This window comes from Astatotilapia calliptera, chromosome 9 (genome assembly GCF_900246225.1).
Source record: "Astatotilapia calliptera chromosome 9, fAstCal1.2, whole genome shotgun sequence".
Lineage (NCBI taxonomy): Eukaryota > Metazoa > Chordata > Actinopteri > Cichliformes > Cichlidae > Astatotilapia > Astatotilapia calliptera.
This window is the reverse complement of record NC_039310.1, coordinates 17,580,018-17,597,553: the sequence shown is the minus strand read 5'-3', so window position 1 is coordinate 17,597,553 and position 17,536 is coordinate 17,580,018. Positions and strand designations below refer to the sequence as shown.

At 49.7% G+C, this 17,536-nt stretch overlaps 1 protein-coding gene across 4 annotated transcripts; it reads left to right on the top strand.

Annotated features, from left to right (window-relative positions):
* Positions 1-741: 741 nt before the first annotated feature.
* usf3 (upstream transcription factor family member 3) lies at positions 742-16,774 on the top strand. 4 transcript variants are annotated; one of them, XM_026179577.1, is made up of 7 exons: positions 742-920; positions 1,443-1,566; positions 1,682-1,713; positions 1,807-1,889; positions 1,980-2,076; positions 2,191-7,043; positions 13,622-16,774. In XM_026179577.1, exons 2-7 carry the CDS (start codon positions 1,523-1,525, stop codon positions 15,431-15,433), a joined length of 6,921 nt encoding a protein of 2,306 aa, XP_026035362.1. In that variant the 5' UTR covers positions 742-920; positions 1,443-1,522; the 3' UTR covers positions 15,434-16,774. The 4 variants fall into 4 exon arrangements, with proteins under 4 accessions (XP_026035362.1, XP_026035361.1, XP_026035364.1 ...); XM_026179576.1 differs by having other exon boundaries at positions 1,440-1,566; XM_026179579.1 differs by having other exon boundaries at positions 742-940; positions 1,440-1,566.
* Positions 16,775-17,536: the final 762 nt, after the last annotated feature.

Below are 17,536 nucleotides of genomic sequence, written 5' to 3'. Positions count from 1 at the left end.
GTGGCAGTGGGAATATGCGTTCAGTACTTTTAATTTTTAAATATTTCCAGGCTGTTATTTAAATCCCCCTTCAACTAGTATGTTATTTTTATTTTCCACACTGAAATGGCAAATGGTTCAGAGGTTCTCCTGGGTTTATCACAAAGAGTGAAAATATAAAGGAACGAGAGAACCAAACAAATGTATTGAATGTGTTATGAATAACATCAGATCGATTTGGATTTGGGCATTATTTTCAGTAGTATGGTGGAGGTGTTTGTGGATGCTTGTTTCTAAATATATACAAGTGTTTTGAGACATACCTTAAACACCTTTGGCACCTTATGTAGCCATCTTATGACATTGGTCTTCTCAAACTTCCTGCCACAGTGAGCTTCAGTGATTACACACACTTTCAGCTGAAAGTTTTGGAGTTTTGCTATGATCTCTTAACAGTGTATTACCCAGAGGAAGCTCTGACACCTCTGCATGCAAGGAGAGTTGTGTCCTCTCCACTGTAGTATACGCATGTTTTCATTTCTTTGGAGAATTTTATCTTTTCTGGAGCTCTATATTGTAAGACTTTTTAACGTCTAAATGAATAAATTACTATTTGCAGTAAAAGTTGTGTTATGTTTTGACATTATGAATATTTAGTATAGAAATTGGGTTTTGTGTGTGTGTGTGTGTGTGTATGATTTATGTCTCCCTCTGCCTTAAACTCTTCCTTGGATGCTTATAGGTGTTGTGATTGGATATAACCTCCTACCTCTGGAATGCTATTGGCTTTCAGGACTGCGTGCGGCCCGCCCCTTTCAGCACTAAGTTAGGTTATTCAGATTGTTTTGGGAGATGAGTTGAAAGCTTTGCTAGCTAATAGTTAGCCTCCAATTTTTAAAGTTCTTACAGGAACAGCGGTCTCCAAAATGTCGAGGCTAAAGGTTCGTGAAAACTACTCTCTGTAAGCAGCATTTGTGTGAGCACGGCCGAGAAGCGACTGGCGTTGTTCTGCTTAATAATCATGTCGGTGTCGATAAGCTAAGATAGCTGTTAGCCTGCTAGCTATCAGAAAGCTAGCTGAACAGGTAATTTCTTAGGTTTCTTTGCAGGTTTAAATATATGAACATCGCTCGCTGCCGATATTGATACACAAGCCCAGGAGAAAGATCTGTTTAATCACTTCGTGTAACACTCTAATTATTTTGTAACGTGTCGGTAAGTGTTTTTATCTAAATGAGTAAAGATAGGGTAATTACACTAGCTTGTTAGCATCTGGTAGTAGTAGAGGCTGAGTGTAGCTTGACAGATTTAATACTTTTATATCTGCTATTGTATGAAACAGTATGAGCTCATCACTAGTGTATCTGTACTATTTTTCTCAGCTGATACACAGCGGTGTGTTGACAGTGCTCTTATTTATAATCAATACTCTGTTCGGATGCTTTATGTTTTGCTTGCAGCAGGACGAGCACGGAATGGATTTTAGGTCCAGCTGTTGATGTGTTGACTGGTACCTTATCATACAGGCAACTGTGAGGACAGGATGCCAGAGATGACTGAAACTCAGACACCTGGCCGTAAACCCAAGTAAACATCTTTGAGATATAGTCTGTTTGTTCCGGTTCAGTCAAATAATTTCCGTAAGTGGTCGTTTAAAATGTGAACTGTTCAATTTTTTTTAACGTTATTTTATTGGTTGCAGAAAGAAGAAAAACAAAGAATCTCACAATGCAGGTAAAAAACCATAGATGACCATAGATTTATTGTGTAGGGTTTACTTTAAATGTACATGAATTCTGATGACTTTGTGTCTTTTTGTTGTTTTAGTTGAAAGACACAGAAAAGAAAAGATTAATGCCGGGATTAACCGCATTGGTAATCTTTTGCCATGTTCCCAAGCACTTAAACAGGTAAGAGACAATCTGGTGTTTCTGTTTGCCTAAATATAGTGAAATTAGAGCAAAATATTTTAATAGAAAAAAATGTGATTTTATTTTTAGAGTAAGAACATGATACTGGACCAGGCCTTTCGTTACATCACTGAACTGAAGAAACAAAATGATACAATGCTTCTGGAAGGAGGAGATAAAGTCCAAGGTAAATTGTAATATTGTACACACCAGCTTCCTAATTTAGTTGGAGTATCCTACAAGTTAAGTGTGAATATGGATTATGTGTGGTTAAAGTCATGAACTCTACACCTCATTGCAGCAGAGGAAATCCGTCGGCTGCGGCGTCAGCTGGAGGAATTGAGGCGAGAGAGTGCTCACTATATTGAGCTCCTCAAAGCCAATGACATTAACCCTCTGGAAGATCCCACTATCCACTGGAAGGGCAAACAACGCTGTGCTAAAGTGGCAAAAGTTCCCCCTACTCACCAGCTCCCAAAGGGGATAATTGTTTGTTCTAATGGCAATGGGAAATTCCCTGCAGGAAAGGAGACTAGCCCAGGAAAACAGTCATCTGAAACATTAATTATTCAGCCATCATCTGAGGCCAGTGCCAGATTAAGGGTTAATGGAGCCCTGCTGCATGTTAACAACTCTTCTTCTACCCCTGCACTTCTCCCTGGGTCAGCAGCAGCACCCACTCAGTCTACACCCAGCCTGAGAATGATAGAGCAGTGTGTGGTTGAAGCACCAACTGTGGCACCCACTCTGCCACCTTCTGTGTCTTACATCACCCTCCAGATTCCTGCAGCATCCACGTCAATGCCTCAGCAAGCTCAGCCCCTCACCTTAGCAGCTACTTCAGCCTCACAGCTCCCCACTGAAGGCTCTGCTCTGCCTGCATCCACCCACCCTACAAAAGCTTCAGAGGGTTGCTCATGGGTAACGCAGGACGCTACCATAAGGACTGCAAGTTACACTGCTATCCCAACCAGCCAAGCCCTTCTCAGGGCTGGGGCAGCAGGCAGCACACAGACTACCTGGACAACACTGCAGATGGCAGGGAACACAGTGCAGCCAGTCTGCCAAAGTCTTTCCACTCCAGAAGTCAGCAACACCACCCAGCCTATCCAGCAGGTGACTGTATGTCCAATGGGCAGCAAACCATCTGTTCACCCAATTCAAATACAGATGCAACCACAGGTGCCTGTACAGCAGGCACCTCTTACAGGTCACATTCAAGCGCAGCCGTTTCAAAGAGCACCCCAGATACGGCCAGCAGTCCTAAACCAGACACAGCCTCAGCCTATCCTAGCATGCCAACCTCAGTGTGCTGTTCTTCCTCAATCAGCCATAGTGCAGCAGCCACCTGTGGTGGCCCACCCTGCAGTCGTGTCTCAGCCCCAGCCTACTCTTCTTCAACCAGCCATAATCCCACAACCTCAACCCCTCCCTCAGCCAGCCCTGGTACCCCAGCCACAGGCCACCGTGCTTCCTCTCCTTCAGACCATGCAGGTGTTGCAAGTCAACCCAGGTGGAGCAACTGCTTCAGGTGTTACAGTACCACAGAACACAAACAATCCAAGTGTTGTAATCCTGCAGCAGGCCAGTGCTTGCCCTACCCAGCCAGTTGTGAGGGAGGAAATAACAAGTCAAACACCATGTCAGCATTTTGTAATCATCCAGGCACCCAATCAGGCTGCAACTTCTGCTCAGAATCCCCAAGTTGGCATGGTGCCTGCTGCTATCCCTACTGTTTCCACTCAGATACCCATGACCAGCACCTCGGTGTCTGCACCATCCTTGCAAAGTGTAGGGGGAAAGCAGCTGGTGCACATTCTTCCTCGCCCTGTTCAGCCTCAAGCGAGCCATCCTCCGCAGGCCACCCAGACATCATCTTCTCCACCAGTTCCTACAACCCCGCAGACTATCACTGTGAATGGACAGGTGTTTGCCTTGCAGCCTGTGAAGACTTCTGATAAGGCCAGTTCCCAGGGTGGCCAGAGTACATTGCAGCTAGTCCAGCCCACTACCAGTGAGGAACCGACTACTAATGTGGCTCTCAACAGCTTAGGGGCCCTCAGCAGTCTCAATCAGAGCATCTCTCAGGGTCTTCCTCTTAACATTTCTAGTCAGAACAATGGTCAGCCTCCACCTGCTCCATTATCAGTGTTGCAGCAGCAGCCTCCTGCTCCAGCATCCATCTCTGGAGCCACACTTGCACTACCTGCCCGACAGCTACAGGTCCCAGTCACATCAGGGCTGGTGGTTAGTACCTCTAAGCCTTCAGCAAAGAGGCTTCGCACAGCCTTGAATATGAAGAGAGCAGCAGCAAAAAGGACTAAAGCTGCAAAGAAAAAGGAAACCAGTCCCCCACAACCTGCTGCAGCTCTTTGTGCCAAGCCAATAGCTGCTACAGGAGAGAGCCAGACAGTTCAGGTTACAGGATCTCAAATTTTACAGTCTGCATCTGTTAAAGTCACAGACATTAACTCCACATGTACCACAGCTGTCACAGCTATAGATAAAGCTATAGGTAGTGTCACTACACAACAGAACACACAGAAAATGATTGTAAGCAGTTCATCCAGCGGGCCAGCTGTGTTTAGTCAATCCCATCCACGGGATAAAACCTCTGTCAGTGCGTCTCAGAGTGATTCGACATTCAGTCATTCTAACACTAGCAGCATCACAACTGCAGTTACAACAGTCACTGCCACATCGATCGAGCCATCGGTTAGTTCAGACTTGGTTGACAAGAGTAAAGTATCTCCACTTTCTGGCAGCGACTCAGCTGTAACCAAGCTCTCAACTGCTGAGGCTAAACATCCTATCACCAGTACAGAAACTAGCATAACACAAACTAAGTGCACTGCCAGCACTGCTGCTTCTGGACAAAACCGACCTGTGGTGACCTCAGCAGCTGCCTCTGAAACTCTGTACACTTCTTCCTCTGTTTCTACTGTATGTTTGACTCCAGTCTGCACCAGCAGTACCACAGCAACTGCACCGTTACCTTTTAATAAGACTACCCAACAAACATCACCTTGTGGTTCCCAGGGATCTGCTTCACAAGATTCTCTGCCTTGTAATAAACAGGAGTCTCAAGCCACTCCTTCATCTTCTGTGTCCACAACTCTGTCATCATCTGCACCTGCATTTTCTGCTATGCACAGCTCTGCAACAACCCCTACAACAAGTTCAGATATTAGTAAAAGGAACACTGCTCCCAGAGTTACAACACAGCAGACTGATGTGAGCACACCCAATCTGTCCTCCTGCCATCCTACTGAGGGCAAACCGCCTCAGGCCCCTAGACCAAACAGTGAGGCTCAGGAGGAGATGCAGTCCACACCAGCAGCCAAAGAGAGCTTAGTAGTGGCTCCTGACATTCCTCCTAGAAAGGACTTTTCGTTGTCTCAACAGGTGTACACTAACTTAGATGATCAAACTCTGGAGCACTCTTTGACCTCTAGCAGGCAGACTGATTCTCCCATGTCTTCTGGAGCTGGGGGTGGTAGAGGGTTTTCTGTGGCGTCCATGCTTCCCCAAGGCCACACTATCGGTGCATCATCTGGGTCCTTTGGAACATTTACATTCACAAATGAGCAGGCAGAGATGCTGGCGTTAGCCATGCTGGAGCAGGACAGCCCTGGAAGGAGGAGTGGAGGGTGCTCTGGGGAAAACACTGCATCTACTAACCCCACCACAGCCACGTGGGAGCCCACAAAAACCACACCAGTGTCAGCCAGTAAAGAACGAGGCTCAGCTGGGCAGCAGGCTAAAGTGAATAAGCCTATTGACCCAGGAACAGTTAAACCTGCTGTTGAGGTGTCTGTCAGAGGACAGGTTGGGGAAGGGCCTGTGAGTGCAGCCGGTGGAAGCAGACATCCACAAAACATCTCTTACTCCCAGTCTCAGCCTCTTCCCCAGGTCCAGTCTCAGAACTCATCCCAGAGTGGGACAGTGGCAAGCCTCAGTGTCAACAACCTGATTAGGCCCAGCTCTAGTCACCAGCCCTACCCTGGCTCCCCAAATCTGCCTGGCCAACAGGCCTCAACTCCCTCTCCTGCGGGGACCTCATCTCTTATATCCCAAGCCTCAAATAATGCTCACTCACCCTGTTCAGGTGCTACACAGCCAAATGAGTACATCCCCTTAAAGACTACACTAATGAGGGCTCAGGGAGGAGTTGGTATTGGCGAGCGACAAGTAAAGCTAATTTCCAAGCGGCAGGCTCAGGATGAGGTGATGTTAAACACTGGTAAACGACCTAAGCCCTGCCCTCCATCTGGTAACCCTGTCAACCACATGGATGTGAAAGCCACTGACCACAACCAGATGATGGTAGGTCAGCTACCGTCGTCTTCCTCAACCGTCATGACAAGGATTAATTCAGAAGGTGGAGGCCCTATCTTCTCTGCAAACTCTTTTATGAGCCCGGTAGTTAGGCCTGCAGATGGGCACTGCCCTCCACAAGGACCTCCTGAGCAGAACCAGCCAGGGGTACTTCATCTGCCCCAGGGGCATCAGCAGCATGCTGTAACACAGCCTGGTCAACATCTGGGAGGGAACCTTTACATGAAACAGCAACAGCAGGAGCAGCAGAGGCACCATCTGTATCATCTGCAGCACCACTTGACACAGTCAGACCCAGCACAGCGCCACTCAATACACCAGAGGGCGCTGCAGCAACAAGAGCAGCATGTCCAGAAGAAGCGGGCACTCGTCAGAGGCAGTCAAACAGGCTCACCTGCTGGCCTGCAGCAGAAGCAGCATCACCTGGAAAAGTCTGGAGTTCAGCAGCAGCAGCATCCTTCACATCAACAACAACAGGCACAGCATCAACAGCACACGCAGCAGCAGACCCAGCAACATCCACAGCAGTCACACCAACAATCACAGCAGCATCAACAGCCAACACAGCACCAGTCTCATCCCCAGCAGCACCAACAACAGACACACCAACAGCCTCCACAGGGACAGCATCAACAACACCAACAGCAGCAGCAGTTGCAGCAGCAGCAGCAGAGCTCTCACTCCAGACACCAGCAGCATCTGCAGCAGCAGATCCAGCAGCAGCACTTTAGGCACCAGGAAAAGAGTTGTGAAGCACAGGCAGCCAGTTCCAGGGGCCATCACAGTAATCACCTGGCCCAGCAGGACCACCTCAAGGTTGGTGTCATGTGATATAAAAAGTGACAGTTGCATTTTTAGCATAAAGCATATTTGAAAACCAGTCCACTGGAATGTTTTTGTTCTCCATGTACCATTTACTAAGTATTACCCCATGAGACTTTTTTTTTCCTGTGCAAGAGATCTGAAACAGTTTAAGTTAGTGTAACTCTGCCTAACTACCTAAGTGTCCTTTATACAAACACCTGGCTGCTGCAACAGTCTACCACAGAGAAACTCTCATTTACAGAAAGAAAAAAAAAATCATGAAAAGAAAACAATCACAGTATTGACACTTTATAGTGTGTGGGGGACTTTGCAGTGAAATAGCAGCTCTGCCCTTACAGCCACAGTGTAGACAGAGGAGTGTAAATTTAAGATTGTTTGTAATTGAAATGTAGTTCAATCATTGTGTTTTGTTTTAATTTCTACTATCTATTCATGAACATCTGAGAGCTGTCAGGATAAAAATGTTAACACATGCTTTGTGGTTGGATGACACTGTACACCAGGGGTTCTCAAAGTTTTGATGACAGAGTGCCACTTTTGGGACTTAACATATGATTGAGGGCCATGCAAGAAAAAGGCACACTACATTACATCACATTACAAAGTCACAACTTGTGTCAGTTCAGAGGATAGTCTTTTATGTGATTAATTCATTTCTTGATAGATTTCTTTAAGTTGATTGAGTTTTCTGAATTTCTGGACAGCAGCCTTATTTGTTAATGTTAGAAAGGTTTGGTCTGCTGTGATGGGAAGAACAGATGTTGAAATTGAATAAATATCTCCCTTGTTCATTTTCTGGGCTGATATATTGTAGCGTGACATGAGTTGTGGGTGTTGAAAATGTTCAGTAGTGCATTTTATGTTTGTTGCCCTCACAAGCTGCATAAAATACTACTAAGGGGCACCACTGGACTCCACTCTGATCTGTTCCCTTTCAGTCGATTCACTCGGTACAACACATAAGTATGGGATATCACGCCCTCGCGTGTCCTGGCTGAAGAAACCTTTATTCACGCCTTTACGGCAGATGACGTGTGATGACACGCGCAAGGCCCCGCCCGCACATATAGCCGCTGCCATCACCGTCATCCCTCAGTTCTTACGCTCTTCACCTCGCTGAGAACACCTCTGCTGAGTTGGGCTAGCTAGCTACTGCTAGTTAGCTCCGTTGTCTGCCAACTTGAACCTAGCTTAACTGCCCCTGTTGGTGTTAGCCTCCACCGCCCAGCTGGTGCGTAGGCTGCCCGCGGAGCGCTATTTTCAAGTTTTTCTTGTGCAGCGTTTCGCTTTGCGTTTTGGGAATGGACTCCAAACCGAAGCGAGCAAAGCAGAAATCTTCTGTTCGCCCCTGTCCTCAGGGATGTGGTTTCTCTTTGCACGACAGCGACCAGCACGATGCCTGCCCTGTCTGCCTGGGGATCGTCCACGCTAGGAGAGCGTTGACGGAGCCCGAAGCTTGTGCGTTTTGTCGCCAGCTCCGACGCTCGACCCTGGAAAGACGGGTGACGTTTGTGGAAAGAGTGCTGGGACGCTCGGCTGTCGCACGGCATGACCCTCTTCTTTCCGAGTCTGGAGCCCCGGCTTCGTCCGAGTCCGAAGACGAAAATTTTCAGGTCGATGTCCCCGCGATTAGCTGGGCTGACCACATGGAATACGTTGACGGGTTAGCCGATGACGGACCGGAACCATGCAGGAGCGCTGACGGGCTTCAGCCTGGGTTGAAGCCCGCCAGCGCTCCCCAGGAAGACGATGACGTGCTGGACATCGGCCTGGACATCCATGGTTTGTCGGAGGATGAGCAGGAGAGCTCATTGTCGACCCAATATGCCGCCGCTGCTGCGCCGGTCGGCCACGATGACACCTCTCTTTTCTCCCTGTTTCGCCGTGCCGCTGAGAAGCTGCAGGTGGACTGGCCCTCTCCTCCACCAGCTCGGAAGCCGTCGCGGTTTGCGGGTTTTTTCCTTCCACCGGAGCCCGCAACGGCCAAAAACTGCCTCCCCATGTTCCCAGACTTTCTCTGCGAGCTAACAGCGTCATGGGACAAACCTCTGTCTACCCGCGTCACTGTGCCCGGCTATGGACAGTACATGGAATTGGACGGCGCCGAGGGAGCTGGTTTAGCTAACCCACCCCCTATGGAGCCGTCTCTGGCTGCTTATCTGGCCCCGTCCCATAACCATGGTGTCGGTGGCCCCGCAACTCTGCCGTCCAAGCACTGCAGATTCTCGGCCTCGCAGCTGGAGAAGATTTATCGGGCTCAGGCCGGCACCGCTCGAGCCATGAGCTCCGTCACCATGCTCCAGACGTACCAAGCAATGTGCCTGGCGGAGCTTGGATCGCTGGTTCCGGAGGACAGCCCGCTGTCACCTCTTCTTAACGAGGTTAGAGTCACCACGGATTACATCCTCCGTGCGTCTCGCTGTGCAGCGCTCTCCCTGGGCAGAGGGATGGCTTCGACAGTGGTGGCGCAGAGGCACCTGTGGCTGACCCTCTCCGACGTCCCTGATAGAGACAGAGCTGTGTATCTGGACGCACCAGCGTCTGCGGCTGGGTTATTCGGACATTCACTTGAAGCCATTCAGGCTAGATTCGATCTGAGGAAGAAGCAGACGGAAGCTCTGCGCGACATCATCCCCAGACGCCAGCCCAAGCCCACTGCTAGCTCTCACAGGCCCGCCGCTCCTCTGACAGCTGGCAAGAGACCGGCGCCCACTGCTGGAGTGGGAGGGCCGCCGGCGAGAGCACGTACTCCGGCCCGAGCTCCACGCCAGTCGGCCTGGGGCAAAGGCCGGGAGACGCAGGGAGACGCTGCTCTTACCCCTCTGTTGCCGCACAAGAGGTGCCGCTTAAGTTCTGTTCAGGTTGTCAGCCCCAGAAGGCGCTGCACTTCCCTATCGCGGTCTCCCAAGCACATAACCCCTGCACACGGTTCAGATGTGTTGAATGTTCAAGCGACCACATCGAGTGTTCCCGCTGTTTTTCATTGTTATGCCCCGGAAAAGGTGCACCCAACAAAATGTATAAATGTACATGTTCCCATGTTGCAATCAATAAAGAGTGTTGTTTACTCTCAAACAATCTCAAATGCTCAACCTGCAGGCGAAATGAGCCAGGTCAGGCAGGGGATGCAGTCCCCTGCAGACACACTGGGGGGCGACGGCGCCCCGCCGTCAGTGCTGCAGGCCAGCCGGCTGGCTGCTCACTTCCCTCAGTGGCGCGCTTGCGCCCCCTCTCCGTGGGTGCTGCAAACCGTTGCCATGGGTTACCGGTTGCAGTTCCGGGTCAAGCCGCCTCGTTTCCAAAGAGTCGTGAACACGATTGTCAACCCCGAGGCAGCCTTGGTACTCAGAGAGGAAATACAGGCGCTATTACAGAAGAGAGCAATACGGGTGGTCCCCGCTTCGGAGACGGACAAAGGTTGGTACAGCCGTTATTTTGTCATTCCGAAGAAAGGGGGAGGGCTTCGTCCCATCCTCGACCTGCGAGTCTTGAACACGTACCTGCGAACGTACAGGTTCAGGATGCTAACACTCAGACAGCTCCTGAGTGCAGTCGGCCCGGGAGATTGGTTTGCGACAATCGATCTAACAGATGCTTATTTTCATGTCGCTATACACCCGAAACACAGGCAGTTTCTGAGGTTTGCGTTCGAGGGCGTAGCCTACGAATACCTAGTGCTGCCGTTCGGGCTGTCGCTCGCTCCCCGCACCTTTACGAAATGTGCCGAGGCAGCGCTAGCGCCCCTCAGGAAGAGGGGCATCCGCATCTTGGCCTACCTGGACGACTGGGCTCTCGTGGCTTGCTCCAGAGAACAGGCGGAGACGCAGCTGTCGCGGGTTCTGTCACACATTCAGACACTGGGGTTCTCTGTGAACTTTCAGAAGAGCTCGCTAATCCCAGGTCAACAGATCGCTTTTCTCGGTCTGGAAATATGCTCTCTTTCCAGCCGCGCACGGTTGTCAGAGCACAGAGTGGCCGCGTTTCATCGCTGCCTCGCTCAATTTCAGCTGGGACGCAGACTGCGTTTCCAGACGATATTGCGCTTGTTGGGCATGATGGCATCTATGATCGCCGTAGTGCCGCTTGGGCTGTTGAAAATGAGAGCGTTTCAACGCTGGACTCTCTCTCACCGTTTGTGTGCTTCGCGTCACCTCCGGAGGAGGCTGCCGGTAACTGCGTCTTGCATGCTAGCTCTCCGTCCTTGGAGGGAGCCCGGGCTACTGCACCAGGGCTCTCGGATTGGGAGGGTGTTGTTTCGCAAGGTGGTGTCCACAGATGCTTCCCTAAGTGGGTGGGGAGCGCTGTGCGAGGGTGCGTCAGTGAGAGGGATCTGGTCCGCGGCTCAGCGCCAGCTGCACATCAACCACTTAGAGCTGTTGGCAGTGTTCTTAGCTCTAAAGCGTTTCCGTCCAGTCCTGCAGGGCCAGCATGTCTTAGTCAGGACGGACAATTCAACAGTGGTGTCTTATATAAACAGGCAGGGAGGAACACGCTCTCTTCCCCTGTTGCAGCTGTCTCGCTCTCTGCTGTTATGGTGCAGTGTTCATTTTCTGACTCTAAGAGCCACCCATGTCCCGGGCCACCTGAACCTGGGGCCGGACCTTCTCTCCAGGGGGGGTCCTCTGGTGAGAGAATGGAGGTTACACCCTTCAATAGTGGCTCAGATTTGGGATCTATTTGGCGAGGCGCAAATAGATCTTTTTGCTTCCAGGGTGAATGCTCACTGCCCCCTGTACTTCTCCATAATCGACCACGATGCACCCTTGGGCTTGGACGCGCTAGCGCACCAATGGCCAGACGTGCTCCTGTATGCATTTCCCCCAGTGGAAATGATATCTCCAATTCTGGAGAGGGTGCGTCGGCATTCCCTCTCTCTGATCCTGGTGGCCCCTTGGTGGCCCGCGAAGTCGTGGTATGCAGAAATAATCAGCCTGCTTGCAGCAAGTCCTTGGCAGCTTCCTCTCCGCAGGGATCTCCTCTCTCAGGCGGGGGGGGAAGTGTTTCATCCGCGCCCGGATCTGTGGCACCTTCATGCTTACCTGCTGAGAGGTTAAACTTGGTTGCTAAGGGTCTGCCACCTAGTGTGGTAGCGACGATTCAGAGCGCCAGGGCCTCGTCTACTAGAGGCTTGTACGCTTACAAATGGCGAGCCTTCGAGCGATGGTGCCAGGACCGCCACACTCTCCCATTTCAGTGCTCTATTGTGGATGTTTTGACATTCCTGCAGGAGCTGTTGGATAAAGGCCTTTCGTTTTCAACGATCAAGGTTTATTTAGCGGCTATATCTGCTTGTCATATCGGTTTTGACGGGGTGACACCAGGTGCGCATCCCCTCGCCGTGCGTTTTCTGAAAGGGGTTCGCCGGCTGAGGCCCGTGCTTAAGTCCAGTGTCCCGGCTTGGGACTTGTCTTTGGTGCTGGAGGCCCTTTGTGGCCCTCCGTTTGAACCCGTTGAGTCGGTAGATATGAAACTTCTTTCGTATAAGACCGCATTACTTCTCGCTTTGGCCTCGGCGAAGCGAGTGGGGGACCTTCATGCGCTGTCTGTGCATCCTGCCTGCACACAGTTTTCTCCTGATGGCCGCAAGGTCGTATTGCGTCCGAATGCCGCCTATCTCCCCAAGGTCATGCCTGCATCTTATAGTTCAATGGAGTTTGAGTTGCTGAGCTTTTGCTCCCCTCCTTTTGAATCTGAGGAGCAGAGGAGGGTGCATTCTCTTTGTCCGGTGCGTGCGCTACGCACCTACATTGAGCGCACTCGGGATGTGCGTTTGTGTGACCAGTTGTTTGTCTGCTTCGCTAATCCGAATAGAGGTAGAGCTCTGTCCAGACAGAGGCTGTCCCACTGGATTGTGGAAGCTATCTCGCTGGCATACAGCACCGGAGGTTTTGCGTTGCCCCACGGGGTGGGAGCTCATTCCACCAGGGGGATGGCGACCTCATGGGCTCTTTTTAGAGGGGTGCCTGTGGCTGATATTTGTGCAGCGGCTAATTGGGCGTCGCCGCACACTTTTGTGCGGTTTTATCGGTTGGACGTTACAGCCCCTTCGGTGGCTCATGCTGTCCTTTCTGCTGGGTCTACCACTCACTAAGGATGTGGTGGTCCCGTTCCGGTTCGGTGGCTGCTCTGCGGGGCGTGTATATAGGTCCCATACTTATGTGTTGTACCGAGTGAATCGACTGAAAGGGAACGATTAGTTATGTCTATAACTTCTGTTCCCTGAAGGAGAGGAACGAGGTACAACACAGGGTGGCCCCACTGAGCAGTTGGCTCGGTGAAGAGCGGCTATCGAACTGAGGGATGACGGTGATGGCAGCGGCTATATGTGCGGGCGGGGCCTTGCGCGTGTCATCACACGTCATCTGCCGTAAAGGCGTGAATAAAGGTTTCTTCAGCCAGGACACGCGAGGGCGTGATATCCCATACTTATGTGTTGTACCTCGTTCCTCTCCTTCAGGGAACAGAAGTTATAGACATAACTAATTGTTTTTATTGCTGTTATTGATTTATGATAGTTAAGATTCATTTTGAGGGTGTCACTGATAATATTTCCACTTTTTCTCCCTCAGTCTGGTCAAGACCATAATGCTATGCAGAGGATGATGAGTTCTAGGAGTCTGGAGCAGCAGCAGCTCATTTCTCCTCCCGCCAATCCTGTGTCACGGTCGTCTGACTTGGCCTGCACTCCATCTCGGCAGGAACGTCACCGTGTGTCCAGCTACTCTGCTGAGGCGCTCATCGGTAAAAGCTCCACTAGTGGCGAGCAGCAGCGCATCGGTCTCCACCTTCAGCCTGGTCACAGTGGCGCTCAGGAGCAGCCAGACCTCCGTGGTTATCTGGACACGTCAAGAGGGAAGGCCAACATTGCACATAACCCACAGAGCCGTCTGCCATCTGACCATCCGGGGTCCGCTGATGTTCAGCGGGTCTCAGAGTGTCCGCCCTTTAAGGCAATGGGGGGTGCAGGAGGAGCACATCAGCTCAGTGGTTTTGAGGCTCAGGTATCTCGTGGGAGTGACATGACATCTAAACCAGTGCCTCCCTCCCAGAGGGGGCCTCAGGGGCAGCAACAGCCAGGTTTCAGGATGGGCCCTGCAACAGATGGCCGAAATCGTGGGGGCTACAGTGGAGCTCATCCTGGATCACAAGGGGTCCAGGTTGGACCAGCACTGCCTCGAGAACAGGATGGATGTCATCAGAGTTTCATGCAAAGCCTCCTGTCCCCCCACCTTCCTGAGCAGAGCAACCACCAACGAGCAGTGCAGTGCTGTCCTCCGGTCAGCATGGAGTACAGCTGTGTGCCTGGAAACTCGTCAGGAGACATACAGGCCAAGACCTCCAGTCCCAGTGTTCCCCAAACCCAGAAGGCTCCGCCTATGCGACTTGCAGAGGGAAACAAGGGCCACATTTCTCAGGTCAGCAGTAACATGCACCCAGGCCCAGGTGTGCGATCAGGACTCCCTCACCCTCCACCCCCACACAGCAGCTCTGAGCCAGGCCGCTCCTCCGCCCCCTCCCGTCCACCCACTGCTGTTAGCCAACACTCTCGCCACATTGCCAGAGATCCTCAGCCCACCAAACTGAGACCTGGCGACCGGCCTCGATCCGGTACGCTCAGACCGAGCAACCCGTTTGAGCCTGAGGGCCATCTGCCTCTGCCCCCTGGAGGTGGGGTGCTGCTGAGCCGACCGCAGTCTGGAGGAGAGGCACGGCGTAGCGCCATTGTGCGCTTCATGTCAGACAGTGCTCAGGTTCCTAGCGACAACAACCTGGTTCCTGATCAGCACCTAACACAAAACTTTGGTTTCCCTTTTATTCCTGAGGGAGGGATGAATCCTCCACCTCCCATCAATGCAAACTCTACGTTCATCCCGCCAGTGAGCCAGCCGAACGCCTCCCGTACGCCGTCCCTCCTCCCTGTTGAGCCTCAGAACACTTTAACCTCCTTCTACCCTTCCTATTCTCCAGCTGCTCACCCCAGCCTTTCCAGTGATGTCACCCTCCAATACTTTCCCAACCAAATGTTTACGAGCCCGAGTGCCGACAAAGGGAGCGCTCCTCCACTCAACAACCGCTTTGGCTCAATCCTGTCCCCGCCACGCCCTGTGGGTTTTGGTCAGGCCAGCTTCCCGCTGCTTCCAGAAATGCCCCCGATGCCCATCGCCAACTCGTCTGGAATCACCCCTCACATCTCCAACTTCAACTTGACCTCTCTGTTTCCCGAAATCGCTACCGGCATGCCCACTGATGGCTCAGCGATGCCAATGTCTCCCTTGCTGTCTCTCTCTAACACCGCATCTGCCGACTCGGGCAAGCAGCCGAATCGTCCTGCTCACAACATCAGCCACATTCTGGGCCACGACGGCAGCTCGGCCGTGTGAGGAGACCTCCTGCTGCAGCGTGAATGTGATGGTGAACTGGAGCTTTAGAGCAAAAATTTTAAATGTTGTTGCTTTTATTGTTCAACGAGTTCAGAAAGTGGTGATGAAGCACTTGTTGAAATGGTGATTTTTGTTGTTTACATGTTCAAAACAGTTTTGGTCTCAGATATGTTCCCTTTGGCGTTTGCCAATGTTATCATTTGTAATATCTGAACAATCTTATAATTTTACAGGAACATGGAAATGTGTGTCTTTAAAGTGTCCCTCTTATGCTTATAGGCTCCTAATTTTATTTTGTAGGTCTACAAGCAAAGGTGTGCCTCTTTGTGCACTGCTGTCTTTTTGAGGCTACACTCCCACGAGCCCATTCTGGTCTGGATGGTTAGCTCCACCAAATTCACATGTAACTGGCGTAGCCCTTCAAAAGCTGACATCTGCAAACAGAAAGCTGTAGCCACATTATAAAAACATGCCATCGCTTCTAACTTTAACATCATCCTACGTTTGAATTTGATCGAAATCACGGCAAAGCCTCGTTTTTTGTTTTTTTTTAACTTGGAGAGTTTTTTCCACGCGTGTTTGCTGTTAGTGCAGAGCAGCTTTTAATGTTCAATGAGTTCAGAAAGTGGTGACGAAGCACTTGTTGAAATGGTGATTTTGCACTTCTTGGAGACTTACAGTAAAGCATTTGGAGTATTTTGCTGATAAGAGACATTTTAGAGTTATCGCCCATCTTTGAGTTGAGGTCACTGCTCGTTCTGTCCTTCCTCAAGGATGGGAAAAATTATTCCAGTTTTTTACATGGGTGTCAAGTTTTAAGTGGAATAATAATAGTCATGTGTTCTGTGGGAGAGAATGGACAGCTGTGGACATCACGGTTGAGTTGTCCTTATCATACTTCTTCCTGTTCTGCAGGGAGACGTTAATAGGCATTGCAAGCAAACCTTTGCATAAAACCTTTCTAATTCTCTTTGGTGTGGATTTTTCAAACATGTTAAATTATGAAATGGATTGAATGATGAAGAAAAAAGTTAAAAGCATAACAGGGGCACTTTAAAGTTTGTTGTAAAAATGTTGGTTAAACCGACTGGTAGTAAAACAAAATCAGTTTTAGGTTTAGAACTTGAGTTCAGTGTATCCTGGGTCATTGAGAAACCTTCTGCACAGTTACCTACTAATGTAATTTACTAACTTATCAGGTTGTGCTGTACAGAATTGTTTTTCCAAGAGCTATTTTGTAAATACCAATGTTTAATATCAGAATTATTAGATTATGTATGTATTTGTAAATACAAGATTGATTAATAAAGTTTATAAGGAGACATTTGTATTTGCTGCCAACTGGAAAACTGTGTGCTTTTTTTATTCTCTTGTCCATGACAGCATTTGAAACATTTTTCTAGATCAAACGACAGCCTCCCGCCGCTCACTCCTGACTCTCTCTTCTGATCTATACATAGTGATGATCAATTAAACCAAAAGTTTTAGATTTGGATTCATCATTTCATCAGACACTAATTTTCAGTCCTGTAATGTGGCAAACTGCAGCCTTTTCTGTTTCCCTTCCTTAAGAATGGTTTCATGACAGGAACCCTTCCACCTTCACAATATGATGAGGCTTCAGCAAACACTCCGTGGATGAAAGGACTGGACGTATCTCTCAGGTCAGGAATCAGGTCTTTGTGCATTTCTTCCTCTTTCTTCAGGATATGACTTCCAAATATTTATCTGCTGTGAGGTTTTTAGGTCTGTTACTTCTTGTTTTCCACTTGTCTAATTTCCTCACTTTTTTGAAGAACACTGCACACCTTGCTGAGTCTTGCGAATGCATTTTACAGTCAACAGCTTTTTGGGAATCATTTTGTTAATGGAAAAAAAAAAACTTTTATACCCGTCAACTGTTATCGGTGAAGTTTGTTGCGGATTCAACTAAAGAAATGTGAACAAATTGAGTTTTTGCTAAAATTATAAGTGTGTAGACAATCCTGGTTCACCCATTTGTATGTTTGGATGATTCATTATGAGTGTTAAGTGGCTTGACAAGCAAAAAACAAAACAAAAACATTTCTCTGAAAATGAGTAAAAAAGCAGCCAATTTCCAAA